The sequence below is a fragment of the Sorex araneus genome, chromosome 7, assembly GCF_027595985.1.
Source record: "Sorex araneus isolate mSorAra2 chromosome 7, mSorAra2.pri, whole genome shotgun sequence".
NCBI classification, from domain to species: Eukaryota; Metazoa; Chordata; class Mammalia; order Eulipotyphla; family Soricidae; genus Sorex; species Sorex araneus.
The window spans coordinates 68347005-68370231 of record NC_073308.1 but is presented as its reverse complement, the minus strand read 5'-3'; the positions used below and the strand labels follow the sequence as shown (position 1 = coordinate 68370231).

Below are 23227 nucleotides of genomic sequence, written 5' to 3'. Positions count from 1 at the left end.
AGCATCATTGGTATGGAAAAATCAGCTTACTGCCTTCTTTAGAAACAGGCTATTAATTGATGCAATGTGTTGGCAGTCCTGGAGAACCCTCTAGACAAGAAAAGAAAAGAAAGAAAAGGAAAGGAAAGGAGGAGAGAAAGAATAAAAAGATGTCTCTCCCGTGGTTAAAGAAGCCAGTCTGAGATTTTATGCAGATGCACAAAGAAACATTTGAAGAATGCCACAGTCAGCTAACAATCTTCTTGGAGTTTAAAATATCTCCCAAAATATCTCCTTGGCTCACTGCTCCCCACCCTCAAGGTTAAACTTGTTTCCTTAGAAATACTTGATACAATCTGCAATCTTCCTAGAACTGAAGCCCGTATGACTGACAATTGTTGCCCCTGTAAAACGGTTAGGCACACGATTTCTAAAATTCCCCATCTGACCTTTTCTAAGCAGTTTCCTGCCTCCCCTCCTCATGAACCGACACACTGCAATTTTTTTTTTCTGGCCTTAACAGGCCATTATTATAATAGAAAGACAGACCGTTTCCCACACCACCTGTTGGTGTCTCCATGGGTCCCCAACGATCCCCCGCCCCAAAACACACATGCATAGCCAAAACTTGGTGGCTCGAGGCGGCTGCATGAGCGTGTATTACGGCGCTTATTAAGATCTGGCCCTCAGAGAAAGGAGTGGTTTTGATTAGGAGGGGAGGGTCAGAGAGCGCATATCGTTTCCACCTTCTGGAGGCCAGAGTTGCTCCTCGGCCAAAGCCCTGAGCGCTCCGGCAGCCAAGCTCGCAGGGGACTTTTCCTTTGCATTTTAATTTTATTTATTTATTTTTTCCGCTACCATGGCAGTATCGCTATGTCAGGCTTACACGCAAATACTCAGCCCCCGTGATGATTAAGACAAGTTGATCTTTTCTACTTTGAAACTGCCTCGTGGTCACCAAAAGAAACGCTTTGGGGGTTAGGAGCCCCCACCCCCACCCCCGCCGAAGGCCCCCCCGCCCCCGCCTCACTCCAGGCAAAGGTGAACGCGACACTGGTTGAGACAGATGGGTTTGGGGGTTCGCTGGCCGCCCACCCCCGCTCGCCGAGGCAGGGTTGTTATTATTTACCCTGCCTGTCAGCTTCCCCGGATGACAGCTTGGCAGAGCCCCGGACTTTTTAATATTGCAACGTGCGTCAACTCCAGCAGGGGGTTAAGAGTTCCTTAATCCCCCACGAAAAGCCGAACCCTGGCTTGGCGACGGTCCGCAGGGCGGCCGGGGAAGTGTGTGTGGGGGTGAGTTGGAGAGAGCGGCCAAGCGCGGTCACCCTACCCGGCCGCGGCTCCCCGGACGCGGGCACGGAGGCGGACCCGATGCCCACACCCAGAGCTGGGCTGTCACCGGATCTATCCGCTTGGAACAGGTGCGGGGCGAGCCCAACGCCCGAGCCCCGCGCTGCGCCCCCGAAAAGCCCCGCGCGCCCCGGGCCGCCCTCCTCGGCCCCGCCGCGGCCCAGCGGCGCCCCGCTAAGAAGACCCCCCACTCTGCACTCCCCGCTCATTCCGTTGGTCTCCCTCTTGTCCCCCCCACCCCCGGCAAAGCCCCCTACGAAGCGACTCGGAGCAGAAGTTCAGGCTCGGGGAAACCGAGACGGGTCTTGCGCGCAGCCCCGACTCATCCCCCTCACCCCGGCACCCCCGGAGGCGACCGCGGGTGGTGATGGATCGCGCGGGGGTCGGGGATCTGGGGGGGTCGGGGGGCCAGGGGGGGTATGCGCCCACCCACCCCGCCGGGGCCGCCTACCTGCGTGGGACATGGTGATGGTCTCGTTGGTGCTGGAGCCCACGTTGAAGATGACCACGGCCGAGGCGTTCTGCAGGAACGCGTTCCGGATCTTCTCCCGGTACGTGCAGTTGCCCTTGGGGATGAGCGCGATCCAGCTCTGGCCGCCGGCCGGCGCGGCGAACTTGGTGTTGGGGTCGCAGGCCAGGCGGTCGTGGGCCGGGCTGGCCAGCACCACCTGGCCGCGGGCGTCCTGCTTGGGCGAGTGCTCGCCGTAGCGCCCGCACTCGGTCTTCTCGGTGCGCAGCTCGGGCCGCGGCGCGGGCTCGGTGTAGGTGATGTTCACGAAGGCGGTGTACCACTCCTCCTTCTCGGCCACGGTGAAGTCCAGGCACAGCAGATGCACGAAACAAAAGGACAGCAGCCATGTTGAGAGGGCCAGGCTGCGGCACGCTCCGACCAGAGACATTGCCATCTGGAGCCCGCCGCGGCCCCCTCCCGCCCCCCGCGCCCGCCCCCCGCGCCGGCCCTGCCCCCGGGCCGCGGCCAACCCCGCGTCCTCGCTCCGGGCCCGGCCCCTTCCCTGCTCAGCCCGCGCGCGCCGCTGCCATGCCGCGGCCCCGGGGAGCGGGCGCTGGGGGCGGGCGGGCGCGGGCGGCGGCGGCGGCTGCTCGCATGGGGGTGGCCGGGGGGCCCCCGCCGGGAGGGAGCCCCGGGGCGGGGACGGGGCGGGGGGGAGGGGTCCCCGGGCGCGGCGGGGCGGCCGAGCGCGCGGGCTTTCCGGAGCGCGGGGCGCGCGCGGGTCGGGCCGGGGCTGGGTGTTGGGGGGCGCCGGGCTCCGGGCGGCTGCGGCCTGCTGGGGGGGCGGGGGGCGCCGCACCCGGCACACACGCGCTCGGGGGGTCTGGGGGAGCAGCGGGCCCGGCGGGTCCGCGGCCGGTGTGTGTGCGCGTGTGTTTGTGCGCGCGCGTGTGTCTCTGTGTGTGCCTGATGTGTGCGTGCGAGGAGGAGCTTAGTGTGATGTCAAAGCCGCCGGGCAGCGCTGGCCACGCTCCCTCCGTTCCTCCTCCGGGCCGGCAGCGACCCCTGCCGGGCCCCCCTGGCAGCCCCGCGGGCCGCGGGAGCCGGGTGGAGTTGGCAGAAGGGGAAGCCACGCGGCCCCCGCCCCACGGACGCGGGAACAGCTGCCCGCGCCTTCCGCGAAAGCCGCCCCAGGACCCGTCCTGAACGGCCGCTCCCTCGGCCCAGGAACTGCAGCGTCCACGCGTCCGGGGCCACAGGGCCAGGCTCGTGGCGGCCAGGTCCCCGCCGTCCTGGGGGTGACGGTCAAGTTCAAGCGTCACCTGGGGGTGCTCACCACTTAGCGGGGGCGGGAATGGACACGGATTTTCTGACTCCGGACAGGTAGGAAGGGCTCAGAACGTGCCTTTGTATGTTTTTAAACCTGTTTCTATTCAAGTTCCGGATTTATTGATTTTTTTTAAAAAATCGAATCACAGTGAGATGCTCAGTTTCAAAGTTGTTCTGATTGGGTTTCAGTCATACAGTGTTTCAACGCCCGTCTCTCCATCAGTGCGTATTTCCCGCCGCAAAATGTCCCAGTTTACCTCCTGCCACACCTTCCACCACCTCTATGGCAGGCTCTCTCTGACTCTGTCTCTGTCTCTCGGTCTCTCTGCTTCCTTCCCCCCTCCCTCCCTCCGTCTCCTCCCTTCTGGTCATATGGTCTGCAGTACAGATACTGACAGGTTATCATGTACATCCCTTTACCTTTTTCCAGCACTCAGTTCTTGTCCAGAAAGATCATTTCTAACTATTACTGTCCTCTATCCCAATTACCTTTCGCACCCCCTCCACCTCGCCCCGCCCTGTGCCCCCATCCCACTCCCACCTGTAGCAAGCTTCCAACCACTGGGGATCGGGGATTTACACTACTGTCAATCAGACTTCCTGCAAAGCCGCCTCTGAGTGTTCTTTTTCCTTGGTCCAGGGTTGCTCAGGGCAGAGCGTCACTTCCTCCCTCCCATCTGGAGCCGCATGTGTAAGGCGTGCGGCCACGGAGACGGACGTTTTCTGGTTGGATGGGAGAGTCACTGGAAGACGGGTCTCTGCTGTTCCTTCTGGACGTCCTGATCAGTGCCAGGGTGCCCTCGTGCCCAGACCAGGGTTCCAGTTCTTGGGGATGGCTGTATCTAGCCGTGTCTGCAGAGGACACAGCTCAGGACACAGCCGCCCTGGGATAGAGTTTGGGGAAGTTCCCATCAAGGATGTATTGGGCGATGGTTAACGTCCCACCCAACAGTTCACTGTGCCGTAAAGACCTTTATTTATTTTGGTTTGGGGGGTCACACACAGGTAGGGCACCGGGGGTTGTATGGTGTCATTTTTTAGTGAAATAGACTCGGAGCCCATTGGGACAGTGCTCTTGGCTGTCCCTCTCGTCAAGGGCAGACTTGGAGAGTCGGAGACGGGAGGGAACTGGTTCTGCACTGAAGCTTAGTGCAAGCGAAGGGGGTTCCCCCAAAGTGCTCATCTCTTAGCAGGGTTTGTCTTGGTTTTCAGCCACTGCTGCAGTTGGATAATTTGTGTCCTAATGGCTACCCCCTACCCTGTCTTTCCCTCAGAAAACAAAACATAGGGACCTAAAGAGATGGCAGGGCCAGTGAGGCAGAGAGATGCCGGTGAGGACGATCAGCATCTGGCACTGGGCAAATGAGTGAGAACAGGAGCACAGCGGGGACAGGAGGATCTGGTTTCTGTTGTGTTGTGTTTGTGGTGCCAGGGACCAAACCCAGGGTCTCGCGCATGTAAGGCACGTGCTCTACTGCTGGGCTCCACCCCAGCTGGGAGCTGGGTTTCTTAGTGTCAGAGAGGAAATTTCAGTGATAGAAAGCAAGTAAGCCACAACCTGCCTCCCCGTGGTTTGCATTGGCTAAAAATGAGTGTGAATGGGCCACAGAGGTAGTGCAGGTGTAGGGCACAGGAAGAGATACATTGAGGCCTGTAGGGTGGCTCTCCTGGCAACATCTTGCCACAGACTCAGACCACAGCGCTCAGGCCAGATTAATCACTCCTCACCCTAGCAGGGTCCAAATCTAGTTATCACTGTTTGGATCATGACAGCATTTGTCCATGACCAAGCTCTTAACTTATAGTTAAGCTTTAGGCACTTTGGCCAGGCCCATCTCGATGCCAGGGTAGCACACAACTCACCGCTTGCCCTGTGTCCGTCTTGTCCCTCGTCGGGACCCTGCTTTTGGGGGTGATAGGAAGTAAGGGCAGCTGAGGCTTAGGCCGAGAGAACAGATGCCCAAGAAGGAAAATATCATGTAGAGTCAAATGACTCCCAGGTTACAAAAGCATAGCATTTGCTAAGTCTTCCTGTGTCCATACAAAAAGGACATTGCTCTGAATAAACTATGCAAAGGACTCAAGGAGAAGAGAGAAACAATATTTACAAGTCAACAGAACACTAAGAAAGAAGTTACAAATAAACACAGAGGAATTGGAGCACTGTGATGGGAGTAACCCAATAAACCTAAACTACCTGAGGCTATGTTATCCTACAGTGCAGGGGTAAAGCGCCTTTCCTGCAAGTGACTGACTGCAGATTCAACCCCCAGCCCCATACATGGTCTCCTGAGCACTGTTAGAGTGATTCCTGAGCATAGTCAGGAGTGAGCCCTAAATGGTGTGCCAGTGTGACCCTAAAACAAAGTGTGCAATCATTTTAAAAATCAATTTTAATTATATACATATGTAAGTGCTCATATAGGTAGTGCTCATGTATGTGTTATACTGTGTACATTTAAAAAATCAAAAGTATAGAAATATTTTAAAGTATATATATATACTCCCTGTGAATATGCAAACTATATATATGAGCACATAAACACATATATGTGTCATAGTTGTCTTCATTCATAACTCAGAAGTAATGGACAAATTGAGTGGCCCAAGGCCTTGATTTTAGATCCTCTTTCTAAAGCAACTAGGGCAATTTCTAAGGCTTAGAAATTTTAGGGGGGTGGTGCTTGAGATCACAGCCAGAGGTGCTTAGGGGTTATTTCTTGCTCTGTGCTCAGGAGCAACCTCTGGGGACCATGGGTGGTGCTGGGGATAGAAGCGGGGTCAGCTGCATGCATGCACCGTAACTGTTGTCCTCTCTGGCCCCTGATTCCGACATGGGTCGGAAGCTGGGGAAGTGCAGGACGATCCTTGAACCTTTTGTCAGGAAAGTAGGATAATAAAAGGACCGAGCTGTCTGGGAGGGGTTTCCACTGGCCAGTTGGAGGCATGAAATTGGATGATACAGTAACTGGTTGCAGCTTAGTGGAGAAACGCTGGCTAATAGAAATGACCAGAAAAGCAGTGCTAGAGTAAAGAAATGAGGCGGTGGGGAAACTCTTCCCTGTGGAAGGATGCCAGCAGAGGGTAAAGTGGTCTAGCAGAAGCCCCCTAACATGACGCCTAGTTTAACTCTCATACCGAGGATATCTGATGGGTGAGACTGACCCTGTCAGTGGAATAGCTGAGCGCAGAAGTCTGAAGGCCGCCCCCACTGTCCCTCAGCCCTCTGACTGGAATGGGCTACGTGTCTCCTGCTCATCTGCCCACCAGAATAGCCTCATCTCTAGAAAGCCGAAACTTCCCATGTGAGCAACCCGGAGACATACTCGATCAAAACAGTCCCCAGGTCCTTTTTTTTTTTTTAAAGAAAAAGAAGATTGTATCAAATATTAAGGTACCAGGATTACATAGTTGAGTTTCAGGCTCATCACCAGTGTCAACTTTCCTCTTCCCATTGCCCTGGGTCTCCTCCAGTATTCCTGAGTCCTCGAGCCTGCCTTCTAGACAGGCACATTTTTAAGTTTGGTTGCTGTAGTTCTGGTCTCATGCCTACAGTATTTCTTTTTTTTTATTAATTTTTTTTTTTCATTGAATCACCGTGACAAAAGTTACAAAGCTTTCAGGTTTAACTCTCAGTCATATAATGATCAAACCCCCATCCCTTCACCAGTGCACCTGTTACCCCACCAAGAACCCCAATATACCCCCCTCCCGTCCCCGCCCTGCACCTGAGTGGCCAATGGTCTTCACTTTATTCTTTCTATACTTTGGATACATTCAATATTTCAATAGAGAACTGACTATTATTATTTGGAATTTTCCCCCAACAATCAAACCTGCTGAAAAGGCATCATTTGATAGTTTGTGTCCCATTGCTGAGAATGAAGATTATAGGAGCTCTGTTGTTTTAGCTTAGCTCACAGTCTAGATGCATTTCTCTAAGTCTCTGGGTGCCAAAATGGGTTAGTAGCCCTCCTGGATCATAGTCTCTGAGGAGAAGAGGGGCCGTGTCGTGTGTGGCTGCTCAGATCTCATGCCTACAGTATTTCTGACTTTGCTGATGAAACTCTCAGCCTTGAGACTACTTTTTTTTTTTTTTTGCTTTTTTGGGTCACACCGGTGATGCACAGGGGTTACTTGCTCCTGGCTCTACACTCAGGAATTACTTCTGGCGGTGCTCAGGGGACCATATGGGATTCTGGGTATCGAACCTGGGTCGGCTGCATGCAAGGCAAATGCCCTCCCCGCTGTACTATTGCTCCAGCCCCCGAGACTACTTTTATAGCTTGACGTGGGGACAAGGATTTGGGGCCCCACCTGACAGTTCTCAAGGGGAACCGCAGACCATGCCGGGGATTGAACTAGGGTCGGTCAGCTCTGTGCAAGTGCCTTGACCCCATGCTATGTCCCCATTCCTGCTTTTGCATCTTGCCCTGAATATACACTTACGTCCCAAGGGAATTCGATTGTGGACACTGCAAAAATGATTTAAAACTTGCACTTAAAAATGACTGAAATTTTTCATTTGAAAATATGTATCATTCTATCACTGTCATCCTGTTGTTCATCGATTTTCTCGAGTGGGCACCAGTAACATCTCCATTTGTCCTAGCAGCCTCTCTTTACTCATCCTTCCCAACGGTGCCACATTGGAGACTCTTTCAGGGTCCGGGCAAAGAGACCCATCATTATTACTGTTTTTGACATATCGAATATGTCACAGGGAGATTGCCAGGCTCTGCCATGTGGGCAGAATACTCTCGGTAGCTTGCCAGTTTCTCTGAGAGGGAGAAGTAGACAATGAGAGGTCTCTTGAAAATATGATTCTTAAGAAAAGCTTAATATGGAACAGTTTTGTTTATTTATTTATTTATTTTTATTTTTTATTGAATCACCATGTGGAAAGTTACAAAGCTTTCAGGCTTAAGTCTCAGTTACACAATGCTCAAATACACATGGCCTGGACTTGTATTTTTAATTCTGCATTGATTCATTGATTTCAGTATTTTAAAATTGGCGCCTGTTTTGTTCTTCAGCATTGGTCCTTGCAATAGGCCCCTAAATAACTATCCCCAGGACTGAAAAGGGTGAAGGCCCTTCAAAAATATGTTGTAGTGTGAAAGGGAAGAACTATAAGATGAGATTCACATTATTTTATGTCTAATGGCTGCCATTTTTCTCTTTTGAATTGATTTTCTATAGAGTAACATTTGCAGTACAGAGTTTTATGTGGCTATAAAAGTCCTGCAGATATCTTCCTCTTCCCTGCCTTCCATATTGGTTTGGAGCAGATGAACCACAAGCTGGAGGGTGGAAGGGCGAGAGCTGCCCCACCAGGCAGAGGAGGAGAAGCAGGACTCTCCTTCCTGCTCCGTGGGCGTCCTGAAGTTGGAATTGAGCCACAGTGTCCTCTTTTCCACGGGAGCGGTTGCACTTCCTCCCAGGTTGCTGGATGGTTGGAAAAGGGCAATGGTTTTGCTCTGTGCATTTTTGGTATTTAGTTTGGGGGATGACTGTTTGAGATAAATACCCAGAGCCCCCGTGCACAAATGAGGAAACATTAAGAAATGTAAAGGTCACGTCTGAGGCCCCACAATAAGCATCCATGTGCTGGGATGAGGATTTTGTCCCTGGCATTGGATTATTCTCTGATGGGTTACCCCGTCAGCCATCACCATGGTTGACTTTGGCTTATCCCCTCACTTCGTTCACCTCTGGGTAATTCCTTTTTAAGGAACTCCTGCTCCTGTACCATCAACTTCCCCCGATTTAGGGCTTTCGTTGTCTACTTACCCCTGCTCCTGTTGGCAGCTGCGATATTTCTCGGGAGCCTGTTCCAGCTCTGAGGGAAGAGTGGAACCCTCAGCTCCTACAATCCCTGTAACTTCTGCCGCCTGGTCTGCAGCTGGAAGTTAAGGTTATAAAAACATTTTTTTTTTAAGCGGGCGCATGAAAGTAATGATATTCATTTCTTTGCTCTTTGTTCCAATACCAACTTCTCAAATCTCAGAACAATAGGTTACTTAGCTAAAAATAACCCTTTCCCCTTTTATTCCTCCCTTGAAATATCAAACAAGTTCTTATTTCAATCTTTGATATGATTTTGACATTTCATTTGGGCTTTTTTCTTCTTCTCTGCATTAACCAGAAACTTAACACCTTCAAGTCTCAGTATTGCTAGAACAACTCCATGTGGAAAGTCAACATAGAAAAACTCACTGGGGCTTGATCCTAAGCCAGGAGAAAAACATTTTCCCCCATCCTAATGAAGACCCAGAGCCACCCCTCCCTTGGGTATTATTTCTCCTGTAAGATGAGGATGTTAGAATCAACTGTGTGTTCAGTATGTTTAATTATTGTTATTTTGGGTCTGAGGGCTGGAGCGATAGCACAGTGGTTGGGCATTCGCCTTTCACGCGGCCGACCCAAGTTCGATTCCTCCGCCCCTCTCAGAGAGCCCGGCAAGCTACCAAGAGTATGGAGCCCGCACGGCAGAGCCTGGCAAGCTACCCGTGCGTATTGGGTATGCCAAAAACAGTAACAATAAGTCTCTCAATGAGAGACGTTACTGGTGCCCGCTCAAACAAATAGATGAGCAACGGGATGACAGTGACAGTGACAGTGATTTTGGGTCTGGGGGCATCGTCTGTTGGTGTTTGGACGCTGCTCACTCCCAGCTCTGTGCTCAGAGGTTGCCCCGGCTGTGTCGGGGTACTACGTGGTTGAAGGCGTTGTATTTTAACCCCTGTATAATTTCTCAGGCCCTGGTTTAATTATTCTCTTAAACAGTCACAAGCAATGACTATCTTTCCCGTTCTGTTACTATAACTATTGGATTTGTCTCCATTAGGGTCTCCAAATGAATTGGAAAATTGCTGGGGAATTCAAGTTCAGAAACCACCCCTTCCATGGCCTCTGCTCTTCTTCCTTTGACTGAGTATGAGGTAAGGCAACCTCCACATAGCCTCTTAGTTCATCCAGCTCTGCCAGGGAGAGCTTTGGGCAGCAAGAAGAGGTCAAGTTCAACTCCTGATTGAGTCTCCAGCACTGCATAAACCCAGGGATCACTCCTGAGCACAGAGCCAGGGAAGGTCCTGAACACCTTAGAAAGTGATCCGTTGCCTCCCCCTACTCCCTCACAGTCCCCCAAAAATGTCAAGAAGAATTCAGTTCATGTCTGTTTTTTTTTTCTCTCCTTTCAGGTTTGGGTCACACCCTACGGTGCTCAGGGATTACTCCTGGCTCTGTGCTCAGGGATCATTCCTGATCCTGCTGCTTGGGGAAGAGCATGTGTGGTGCTGGTGATCGAGCCTGGGTTGGTCATGGGTGAGGCTGGCGCCCTATCCACTGTACTATCTCTCCAGCCTTTCGTGTCTATTCTAAAAATACTATTGGCAACGGTCTTCTCAGGATGCAGTGAGTTAAAAGCAAAATTGTGATTGGTGAGTTGCACCTTCCTCCTCATTCTGTGAGTCAGACCTTTCCCTCTGATTCTCACTCCTCCTCTCATCCCCTCAGTCCCACTGTTTTGCTTCAGATCCTCCAAGATGACAAGTGTTGTGTCCACGCTACTCAGGCTTTGTATGCATGTTATTTCTGATGTCTAGAGAGCTCTTTCCCTTACTGTATATGCAAAATAGCACTGTATCACTGTCATCCCATTGCTCATCAACTTGCTTGAGTGGGCACCGGTAATGTCTCCATTGTGAGACTTGTTGTTACTGTTTTTGGCATATTGAATACACCACAGGTAGCTTGCCAGGCTCTGCCGTGCGGGCGGGATACTCTCAGTAGCTTGCCAGGCTCTCCGAGAGGGGCAGAGGAATTGAACCCTGGTCAGCCATGAGCAAGGCAAATGCTCTACCTGCTGTGTCAAATATGCAAAATAAATATCATAAAATTGAATATGTTAGTGTCACTTCCTTTACTTTTCCATGCTGTCTTCTCAGAGATATTTTCCCTGATGATCAACCTTCCTAAGGAAAAATAAAATCCCTTTTCAGGAGCCAAGGAGATAACTCAAGGGTTAAAAGTACATACCTGGTCCTGAGTTCGATCTCCACAGCTTTACGCCCAACACTTCTGGGTGTAGCTCTGGTGACCCCACGTATCACTTGGCCCAAGCACCAAAACAAAAAAAAAACTTTCTCATTAGAATAATTCTCTTTCTTTTAAATAATGGAAAAAACATATGATCCTGCAGTACCATTTGTAGGCATTTATCTATCCCAAAGATATGAAAATATGAATTAAAAGGATACTTGTGCCCCTGTGTTCACAGAAGGCAAGACATGGAGTCAGCGTAAATGCCCACTGACAGATGGCTGGATAAAGAAGCTGTGGTCTGTTCTCTGTAGGATGCTCTTCTGCCATTTAGAAAGATGATATTGCACCATTTGGGACAACATAAATGAAGTGAAATGAAGAACTGAAAGACAACCAGCAGATGTTTTGTTCATCTTGGGATATGAATAACTAATGCAAACTGGGGGAAAAAATCCCCACAAAACTATCTCCTAGACTCAGTGCCCACTCTTGAGGTTAATCAGAAGGTAGAGAGGAGAAAGAGCTAGAGAAGTCTTTTTTGCTTTTTTGGGTCACACCCGGAGATGCACAGCGGTTACTCCTGGCTCATGCACTCAGGAATTACTCCTGGCAGTGCTCGGGGGACCATATGGGATGCTGGGAATCAAACTCGGATCGGCCGTGTGCAAGGCAAACGCCCTACCCGCTGTGCTATCGCTCCAGCCCCAGAGCTAGAGAAGTCTTAAGGGGTCACGTGGCACTGGAAGTTTGGTGGTGGGTGTGGAGGATCTTCTATGCATCTGAAAGTGTAAGGCTAAACCCCTGCAATTCCATGGTACTGTGACTCAGTGGGGGGAAAATCAATAAAAAGGAAGAGGGAAGGGATCTTGAAAGTGAAAATAAATGAAGACACATAAGTGGGTATTTAGAAGCAAAAGCAAATCTTAAGACTTATGATTCTTATCTCCTGGAGGGAACTGAAGTGTGCGGGAGGGAACCCCGCCTCCATTGCACATATGGTCCTTAGCCAGTAGGCGTGAATATGGACTGTTTTGTGGATCTGTCCACATGGGGCAATTGCCATGCTTTTTGCAGTGGCTTTGCAGCCTGGTTCTCGGGGATTCTTGCTTGTAAGGAAGTGGCTCCAGTGGCTTGGGGAGGAGTATGAATTCTTCGCAGATGAATTTTCCCCAACAGGAGATGGCTGCCAGTAGATTCCACATATGGCTAATTCTCATTAATGTTTTCAGGAGCAGAAAGGACCTTGGTACCACAAAAGTTTGGGCATAAGTTAGTTATGATTGCTTCTTTTCAGAAAGAAAAGATAAAGATGAGAACACTGTGTTGTATGTGTGTGTGTCTATATACATAAATATATATTTCATCAGAGAAAATATTGAAAAGAATATTTATCTACTTTACAAAATGTTTTCTTCAGGGCTTTATGGTTCTCTCCTAAATACTAGCAATAAGATACCGGGGATATTGGTGGTGGGGAATGTGCACTGGTGGAGGGATAGGGTGTTTGATCATTGTGTGATTGCAATGCAAACATGAAAGCTTTTAACTATCTCACAGTGATTCAATAAAATTTAAAAAAACACTAGCAATAAGGATAATGGAAACAGGGACTTTGACTATACTAATAAGATTTGGAAAGAGCTGGCATAGAGCAAATACTTAACAAATATATGTGGAAGGAATATAGTTATAGAATCAAGCAATGTGAAAGTAAGTTAATTAAAAGTGAAAAAGCAAAATTAGTTAAAATATATTTTAAAATATGTCTATTCCAAGTATTATTTACTACTCATGAATGCTAAATGTAGTCAAAATTTCCTAATAGAACATAAAAGGAAACGTGCTGGATTATATCAGTTTTCATTTATTTGATAATTAATTTATAGCTTTAATTAATAAATTTATTTGACTTTTGGACCATACCCAGAGGTTCTCAGGGTTTCTCCTGACTCTGTGCTCAGGGATCACTCCTGGCTATGCTCAGGGGGACCATACATGGAACCATATCCACTACACAATCTCTCTGGCCCAAAAATTAAGACAATTTGTATTTAGACATGTATTTTTCCTTATAATTTATTTCAACATTTTAACATTAATTGTGATTATTATTGTAGCATAGTAATCCATATTTTTATTGAAAGCACTGTAATGCTCAAATGGACATTTCTCTCTTTTTTTTTCTTTTTGGGTCACACCCGGCGATGCACAGGGGTTACTCCTAGCTCATGCACTCAGGAATCACTCCTGGCGGTGCTCAGGGGACCGTATGGGATGCTGGGAATCGAACCCGGGTTGGCCGCGTGCAAGGCAAATGCCCTACCCGCTGTGTTATTTCTCTAGCCCCTCAAACGGCCATTTCTATGCTGATCCTTATACAATTCATAAGAAAACATTAAACGGTGAGGTAATAGAGGTATTTTGGTACCAAAAAAATAAAATAAACACTAGGCAGGTGAATGAGCATATATATTTGTATTTAACATGAATAATATAAAATGAATAATGCAAGATATTGCAAAGCAATACATAAAGATATACAGTTATTATAAAGAGGATTTTAAAACAGAGGAATTAAATAGATTTTGTGGCACAAGTGTGCACAGTTCATTCCAATTCACAGGAGTGCGTGGGCCCAGTGCAATGCACACACAGACACCTGTGTGTTCTGGTGAATATGACCCACAGCGTGTTTCAACTATGCATGGCGGCACTAAAGCAGACAGTCTTTAAAAACTGGTATTACAAAAAGAAAAAGAAACACTATTTTGATTTTTGGGGGAGTTTTGTGGGGTTTTTTTGGGGGGGGGTTGAGGACACACCTGGTTTATTCCTGGCTCTGTACTCAGGGGTCACTCCTGTATGGGCTTGGGGGCCCATATGTGGCCTCAGGGATCAAACCCAGGCTGGCTGCATACAAGCAAGTGCCCTTCCCACTGCACTATCTCCCCAGCCCAGAACTTTGGTTTTGGGGGTTTAGAGACAAGGCAGAATCAACTGAACAACCCATCTACTGTCCCAAGGTAGGTATCTGAAGTAGGTCAGATACTTAGGTATCTTAGAGAAGATGCTCAGATTCTACCTGGTTCAAGTTCCCAGCCCATGGCTAGTGGAGATTTTGAAAGGCTGAGTTGCTTCTCAGAGTATCACCGTGTTGGACAGACAGAAGGTTGGCCATCGTTACCCTCTCTGTTATAGGGGTCTATTAAGCTCAGAGTCTCACTGAGCACCACTTACAGAGCGAGAACTTTCTAGGACCCAGGAAAAAACAACTCGGTCTCACCAGCAACAGGATCTGCTTGTGATTGTAACTTAGAGAGACATGTTTAATGAATGGAAAGAGGAACATGTCCCGTTGACTAAGTCAGCGTCATTTTCGGCTCATGTCACATTATCATTCTAAGAAACAGTCTTTGGGGCCAGAGGAGCAGCACAGGGCTAAGGTGAATACCTTGCTTGCCGCTGATCTCCATTCAGTCCTGGCTACCACATGGTCCTCTGAGCACCACTGGATCTAGCCCTGGAAGCTCCAAGCACTGCCAGGTACGGATCTGGGATCCCAGAACCTCAACACCTCATCAACACCTGACTCTTCAGGTCCTCCAGTTGAGCCACTGACCAAGAATCGTTGCAAGGGGCCCCTGGGGCCCTTGAGCATCATTTTTCAGTATCCCCCAAGCACCACTGCTCCTGGCAGTGCTCACCTGTGTTGTACAGTGTGATTGAAGGAGGGGTGGCCCATGAGTTAGTGCACCAGCCCTTCGTCGAAAGCTTCCCAGAGAAGTCTACATCACACGTCAAAGGCAAAGCTTTGCAAATGTTCTCTGTGCCCTTCATGAGCTGGCTGCCACACGCCACTCTGCCTCACTGTTCCTCCAGTCCCTTTGCACCAGCTTCCCGGCTTCCCTCCAGTCACCCGTCAGGGACTCAGCTTCCCTGAGCATCCAGCGACGCGTGGACACTCTCCTCCTGCCCCTCACTGCCCTCTTGCTCTTTCCCTGACAGCTGCCCATTTTACAGGGAACAGCCTCTCTGCTGCTCTCCAGCTCTCTCTCCCTCTTTCTCTCCTCTTAGACAATAACAATTTCTTTTTAAAAATTTGTGTAATTATTTGAGATCCCGTTATTTACAATTCGTTAATAGCAATTTCTCACGGACATATTTCTAACACCACACCCATAACCAGTGAATCTTTGTCCCTCTCCCAAGGACCCCCAACACCGCTCCCTCTCAACCCCACCAACTACCTCCACCAAGTCAATTTGTGTGGATCAGTTCACAAGTCTCCATTTGTATTGCCTTTGGCCTTTTATATTGCTACCTTGCTATCTTTAATTCCAGCACAGGAGAGAGATCATTCTGGATCTGTCCCTTTTCTTCTGGCTAACTTTCTCTCCTTCCTTCTGTGTCGTAGACGGCAGGAGTTTCCTGTTCATTCTCCACGGCTGCATTGCCACACTCAGAGTCCAGCCAATACTCAACACGCTGCTAAGGAATGAAAGAGGCAGATGTGCTGAATCGGTGTGTTATCTAATTCATCAAGTCATCTTTTCATACTTGCATGAGACTTCAAGGCCTAGCTTTATGTTTGAACCTATTTAACTAACATTGTTATAGAAATAATTTAAGAAGATACTGAAGAGAAATGTTTTTCTTAAAAGGACTTTTGTATGGGGGCCCGAGAGATAGCACAGGGGTTAAGCTTTGGTCTTGCCTGTAGATGACCCTGAGGTGAATCCTGGCACTGTATATGGTCCCCTGAGAAGGACTGGGCGCAGCCCTTGAGGTCCGTGTAATTCCCGCACTGCAGGCTAACAGCAGCACACCCTCGGGTCCTTACAGTGAGACACCAGCTCTGTTGATGGAAGATGGTCAGGCAGGACCTCAGGGCTTCCTGAGTGAGCACCACTTGAGAGACTCCCCAAAACAAGCAAGACAATTTTTTAAAAAAAATCTTCCACAAAATTATTTGAAATACATTTCTCTAGTAAGGTTGATAATCTGGGAGAACTGAAAAATGGCAAACTTATCGGAAGGGAAGTTGTAACTTACCTAATTTAACGGTTGACCTTCAAATAGGATGGAATGGAAATGAGGGAAATATCTCAAGGGGCGGAGGAATGCATGCCCTGCATGTGAAAGGTCCTGAGTTTGATCCCCACTGCTGCATTCCACCTCTGACCCCCCAGCACCAGTTGATGTGGCCTCCAACCCTGTAGCACCTCCCCAGCCGAGCCCTGAGCAGTCATACAATCTGGCCGTGGCACTGGGTCCCACCTCCCAACGCTGTTGGAAATACAGGACCACAAAGACAAAGTAGAATGGAATAATCCCAGCACCATAAGAGAGTTTAGTTAGCTGGCTTCATTAATTTATTTGAACTTCTGTGACTTCATGTTTGCCAAGCATTCTCAACTTTACAGGCAAAGAAATGATGTTCTTAATCCTTGTAACATTTGTATTGACAAATAATTTGATATCCCCTCAGGAAGACAATATGTTCTCGTGGTAAAATGAAGTTCTTCACAGAAAATCTCTTTAATATACCAGCTTCAAATTTCATTCTGCCACAAAAAGGTGTACCAGTGGATCCAGTGAACGGCGATCACTGGGAAATCTTTCATTCTCGAAGCATTCATGCTACGTCTCCTTTTTCTGATGGGCAAATCACACAACTACCAGGGGAAGGAGGAGATTCAGCTCAGTCATATGACAAGAAAACAGAGAATTCCTTGCCCACATCTGTGTGCTTGGAGATGCATGAAGGGAATAATGAGTGCTGAGAGGCAGCTCTGTCCTGGAAGACTGATCCTGGTTGTTGGAAGGAAGGAAGGTCACGTGGGCCTCTCACCTCACCTTGTCACTCTAAATATGGCACATCAAGAATCACCAAGAGGCGCTCTCTCCGCCCAGACGAGATTCAAAGCAGCCGCACACGAAATGGCTCCTTTGCTCCTAAAAGACTAAGATCCCAGCGGCCTAACCACTAATTCTTGGCCTTTTCTTTTGGCAACTTTTGGCAGATATCTCTCTGGACTTAATTACTAAAATATTAGAAATTCAAAACTGCACAGCCACTGTTGCGGCCGCGTGAGCTCATGTATTCTTTATTCTCAGCAATGGAAAACAAACTATCAAATGATGCCTTTTCAGGAGGTTTGATTGTTGGGGGGAAAGTCCAAATAATAATAGTGAGTTCTCTGTTGAAATATTGAATGTATTCAAAGTATAGAGAGAATAAAGTGAAGATCACTAGCCATGTAGGTGGGGGATGTGTGGGAGGGGGGTATACTGGGGTTCTTGGTGGTGGAACATGGGCACTGGTGAAGGGATGGGGGTTTGATCATTATATGACTGAGACTTACTTAAAATAAAAGAATCACCAAGCATCAGACATTTATTTGTCTATTTGTTTGCATAAAATGGGGGAGCACGGTGGGTAGGGTGTTTGCCTTGCACACAGCTAACCCAGGTTCGACTCCTCCGTCCCTCTCAGAAAGCCCAGCAAGCTACTGAGAGTATCTCGTCCGCACAGCAGAGCCTGGCAAGCTACCTGAGGCATATTCAAATGCCAAAAACAGTAACAAGTCTCACAATGGAGACGTTACTGGTGCCCGCTAGAGCAAATCGGTGAGCAGTGGGATGACTGATAAAGTGATACGGTGAAAATTGGGGAGACATAGCCACAGGAAGCACTGCACTCAGTTAATATAAAAATGGATAGCAGGGCTCCTGATGGATCAGCCCTTCTACTCTATGGACTGCCTGAATCTTTGAATGATTCAAAGATTGTGTGTGTCCTAGTGGATCTTTGAGCTATAGGAACCACTTCTATGACAGGAGGGAAGGGAAGCTGACCCTCTGATATGTTGGCTATATCTTTGGCCACACCATGCGATGCTCAGGAGCGACTCCTGGTGGTGCTGAGGGATGGAACTGGGCATGGCAAGAATCTTAGCCCCTGTCCTCTTTCTATCTCTCTCTGTCTCTGTCTCTCTCTCCCTCTCCCCCATCTTTGTCTTTAGGATGAACTTCACTTCATGGTGCACCTATGTAGAAAATCTTATGCTAGAAGCATGTGAAATTTGCCTATGACAATAATTCTAGGCAGTGCTTTTGAATAACCAAAAGGGTGTTCCCGGGAACCATGCCCAGCATCTTAATTATATTCGTTATTTGCAATCGACGAGATTATATTCTTTGCTCTCTTTCCCCTGCTGAGAAAGGTTTTTAATTATTCAAAGTGTTGAAGGTTAAAGAACATTTTGGAGAAGGAGGTGGGGAGAGGGAGTGACTCCTGTGTTAGGGCCGGGATTGTGTCCCTCTACATTCCAAATACTGGAATCCAAACGCCCAGTTCTCAAGGCTGCAGCTGTGTTTGGAGAAATGATCTATAAGGAGGTAATCAAGTTTTCCAAAGGTCATGAGCAGGGCGGGGTATTTGGGAGTGGGGCTGATCTAGTCCTTTTCCAGAGTGATGTCTCTTTGAGACAAGGAACTTTAGGACTGGAGAGATGGTACAAGGGGTAAGGTGCTTGCCTTGCATTCTGCAGACTTGGGCAGATACCTGGCACCACATGTGGTCCCTGGGCACAGAGCAGGAAGTGAACCCTCAACTCCCCATGCACTGCTGGTTGTGACCCAACCCCTCGCCCTCCAGTGAGAAGGAATTTGGACAGGCATGTGTGAACACAGACTAGTACAGAGTGAGGCCACACCCACAGAGACACAGGGGGAAGGTGATCATCTGGAAGCCAAGGAGAGGGTACACACACACACACACACACACACACACACACACACACACACTCCTCACACACACACATCATGCTCTTGGATCCTTAGCTCTAGAAGAGAAACTCAACATCTGTTCTTTGGTGCAGAGTCCCTGTGACATCCCTGACTAATAAACTATATAATCATGGAATCTCAGTAAAGCTCATTTGCTTGGGCATTACCTCTGCAGACAGAGAGGAGATGGTGAAGCAATATCCTAACCTACTGGGCCATAGTAGGTTAACATTCCACAGGGAAGGGGCATAATAAATCGTGAAGAAACTGATTTTAAAACACACACATATATATTTTCATGACCCTCACATTCAGTTATGTGACCTATAGGGTCACGATGCTCAGTGACCCAGTAAGTTAGGATCTGAGAATAGTTGTGGCATTGTATTAGGTGTCATAAGTGATCTGAGATGATTTAAAATAAATAGGAGGGAGCACATAGGTCATGCACAAGCATCGTGCCATTATATATAGGAACTTGAGTTTCCTTAGATTGTGGTATCTGAGGGGGTGTCTGGAATCAGTCCCCTAATCTCACAGATACTGATGGTCAACATTGCATGTTACATTTAATTACAACCCGAGTGTATGCTAAAGATGATGAAGGAAAAGAAGCCCATAAAAGTGATTTATTTCCCTGAGTGCCTGAGAACAGACAATTGGTTAAAGAAACTTTGGTACATCTACACAATGGAATACTATGCAGCTATTAGGAGAGATGAAGTCATGAAATTTACTTGTAAGTGGATGGAGAGTACCGTGCTAAGTGAAATGATTCAGAAAGAGAGGGACAGACATAAAATGACTGCACTCATTTGTGGAATATAAAATATCACTATATGAGACTGACACCTAAGGAAAGTAGACACAAGGGCCAGGAATATTGCTCCATAGTTGGAAGCCTTCCTCATGAGCTGGGGCAGAAGGCAGCTGGGATACAGAAGAGATTACTAAGTCAATGATGGCTGGAGGGATTACTTAAGATGGGAGATGTATGCTAAAAGTAGATAAAGGACCAAACATAATGACCTCTCAGTATCCATATTGCAAACCATAATGCCCCAAAGTAGAGAGAGAGTATGGGGGAAATTATCTGCCATAGAGGCAAGGGGAGGGTTGGAAAGGGGCTGGATACTGGGGACATTGGTGGTGGGGAATGTGCACTGGTGGAGGGATGGTGCTCGATCATTGTATGACTGAAACTCAAACATGAAAGCTTTATAACTGTAGCTCTTGGTGGTTTAATTTAAGAAAGAAAAAAAGAGAGAAAGGAAGAAAGGAAGAAAGAAAGAAAGAAAGAAAGAAAGAAAGAAAGAAAGAAAGAAAGAAAGAAAGAAAGGAAGGAAGGAAGGAAGGAAGGGAAAGAAAAAAAGAAAAGAAAGAAAGAAAAGAAAGAGAGAGAAAAGAGAGAAAGAAAGAAAAAGAGAAAGAGAGGAGAAAGAAAGAAAGAAAGAAAGAAAGAAAGAAAGAAAGAGAAAGAAAGAAAGAGAGAAAGAGAGAAAGGAAGGAAGGAAGGAAGGAAGGAAGGAAGGAAGGAAGGAAGGAAGAAAGGAAGAGAGAGAGAAAAAGAGAGAAGGAGAGTTCTTTCCCACACCAGAGGCAGGATGTACGGATGGCGTGAGGATGCCCCTGCTTGTAAGGAGCGGATTTCCCAATGGGAATGGGACTTTCAAACAAGGTACTCGGTGGCTCATGGTGGCGGCATGAGGTCCGCTGAACCCTCAGAGCAGCATCACTGTCAGGGACTCGGGGCTTCTCTGCAGCTCTGCTTTGCCCCGCCTTTTTGGTGGCACCAATGCTCCTTCCTGGAATAATCTGCACAAATTTCCGGCACCATGTGCAAACAGTGCAAACTCTTCCCTAAAATGGCAGGAGTTGGGAGCACTCTACTTTTGGGGCGGGGGAGGTGGAGCAAGAGAAACCTTTCGTGAGTGTGCTTCAGGGTCGCAGGGCCGCGGGCCTGGACTGGTCCTGATCCAGTCAGCGAGGCTCTAGAACTATGATGGACACGGCCACCCATGGCTCCTGCGTGGTGCAGGGTGGTCTAGAGAACAGAGGGGGACTCTGCACTAAGAGGCGGGAGCAAAGCAGCACCCGGCATGTCCACTGCCACCTTAGGGAGTAGTCTGGGACTTGATGCTTCTCTGCACCAGTCTAGCAGGGCTGAATTTACTATGTTCAGAAGGGAAGCTGGTGTCCCTGTTCTGGCCCCTGCATCTCTCTGTTGCCCGTTGCTATAGTGAGTGAGCGGTACCTCTTGACTTACTGCCGTAGCACTGTAGCACTGTCATCCTTGTTGCTCATAGATTTGCTTGAGTGGGCACCAGTAATGTCTCCATTGTGAGACTTGTTGTTACTGTTTTTGGCATATCGAATACGACATGGGTAATTTGCCAGGCTCTGCCCTGCAGGCAGGATACTCTTGGTAGCTTGCTGTGCTCTCCAAGAGGGACGGAGGAATCGAACCCAGGTCGGCCACGTGCAAAGCAAATGCCCTACCCACTGTGCTATCATTTTAGCCCTTACTGCTGTGTTACAGAAAGTTCTAAGAAAGGAACCATCTCAGGCTGGAGTGATAGCACAGCGGGTAGGCCGTTTGCCTTGCACGCGGCCGACCCAGGTTCAAATCCCAGCATCCCATATGGTTCCCTGAGCACGGCCAGGGGTAATTCCTGAGTGCAGAGCCAGGAGTAACCCCTGTGTATCGCCAGGTGTGACCCAAAAAGCAAAAAAAAAAAAAAAAAAAAAAAGAAAGGAACCATCCGTGATAATACCATATGAGCCCCTCTTATTCGCAATGGCCATGCATGAGCAGAGAGCTGCTGAGGAAAGTTCAGCTGTGACTCACAAAGGTGCTGGGGAAGCCCCAGGCTCAAGGAAGTAACAAGGGACCAGCCAGCTTTGGGGGTTTTGCTCCAAGTCTTGGGTCTTCCCACTGCTCCTGTCCCCCAACCCCCTCCTCCTTGTAGTCAGCACAGGACTGATAGCAGAAGGAACACCCACACCCAGGCTTAAACAAGTGGATTCACATTTACGACCTGGAGGGTGGGTATAACCTGCAATTTTATTTTTTTCCAGTCGAGAAAAATGCAAAGTGCTGTAACAAGACAGCCACTGGAGGTCACTATTATATCATAAAAGGAGGGCTTGTTGTTGCAGAAAGCACAGCCAGATCCCCACTGAAGTCTACAGTGAAACACTGATGGCGGCTGTTACATAACGTTTACGACGTCCCAGGGCTTCAGGACGACTCTAGGAGCTCTTGCACTGTGTGTTTACAGGTGCATCGGCAGAACATTTCCCGAACGTTCTGGAGAACTGACATAGCCACTTTTTCTGTGCTCTCTCCCCTGCTTTAGGGTCACTTAGATAATAATAGGAAGCAGAGAGCCTGGGGTTGTTTCCCTAGCAAAGGCTCTGTCCCTAGACTTGACCCTCCTCATTGTTATATCCCAAGGAAGAGATTCCACATGTCTCAGGGATAGAACTTGAGAACATCAAGAACTCAACCCATCATAGCCCCTGTGAAATAGGGCCAAATAAAGATATGTTTGGGTTAGGTGGGTTGTTTGGGGTCCCTGATACATTCAGATCTGTCAGCGGGCAGGAATGAGGTATTGATGGGCGGCAGGTAAATGACTGTGCCAGGGAAACTTGTTTGATGGACCCAAATTCAAATGCCCTGTATTATTTTGCTTGCCATGAAATACCGCTGCAGTATTGAGTCTCTACCTCCCTAATCACTTAAGAATCCAACACTTGGAGCTGTACCAGTTTTGTGTCTGCTCTGTAATGTCATCAAAACAGGTGGTGGACCAGTGAGCCAAGATCTGGCTAACGAGCTAATGTGAACCACGTTGAGATGCCACACGCTCCTTTATTTTTCACTTGATGGGTCTCTAAGTTTAATTTGAGAAAAGTGGCATGTCACTTTGGTGCATTGATTTTTCAACCCGATAGCCTACTTCATATGTTGACATCAGATGTTTTGGGGGGGCACTGGGGAGAAAACTGAGACATGAGGACATTCCTCTCTGTGAGTCATAAGACATCATAAGGCACTCCATACCCATTTTTCATAAAATCATAGAGGGAAATATATATTTTTTATGGAAATCATATATATATATATATGCCTCTCAAAGAACCCGGCAAGCTACAGAGAATATCCCACCCACACAGCAGAACCTGGCAAACTCCCCGTGACATATTCGGCATGCCAAAAACAGTAACAAAACAGGTTTCATTCCCCTAATCCTGAAAGAGCCTCCAATTGTT

At 48.3% G+C, this 23227-nt stretch overlaps 1 protein-coding gene and 1 long non-coding RNA gene across 5 annotated transcripts in view; one reads left to right on the top strand and one right to left on the bottom strand.

Annotated features, from left to right (window-relative positions):
* RNF150 (ring finger protein 150) overlaps positions 1–2332 on the bottom strand; it is a 192692-nt gene extending 190360 nt beyond the window's left edge. The window contains exon 1 of the mRNA XM_004606202.2: positions 1784–2332. Within this exon, the coding sequence (XP_004606259.2) occupies positions 1784–2237 (454 nt within the window). The 5' untranslated portion in view covers positions 2238–2332. The remainder of the gene's footprint in view (positions 1–1783) is intronic.
* Positions 1118–17402, top strand: LOC129406575 (uncharacterized). 4 transcript variants are annotated; one of them, XR_008631074.1, is made up of 6 exons: positions 1118–1883; positions 9963–10056; positions 10315–10554; positions 11394–11945; positions 15573–15679; positions 16647–17402. It is a non-coding gene; the product is annotated as an uncharacterized LOC129406575 (long non-coding RNA). The 4 variants fall into 4 exon arrangements; XR_008631076.1 differs by lacking the exon at positions 11394–11945 and having other exon boundaries at positions 1119–1883; XR_008631075.1 differs by lacking the exon at positions 11394–11945 and having other exon boundaries at positions 1121–1883; positions 15573–17402.
* Positions 17403–23227: the final 5825 nt, after the last annotated feature.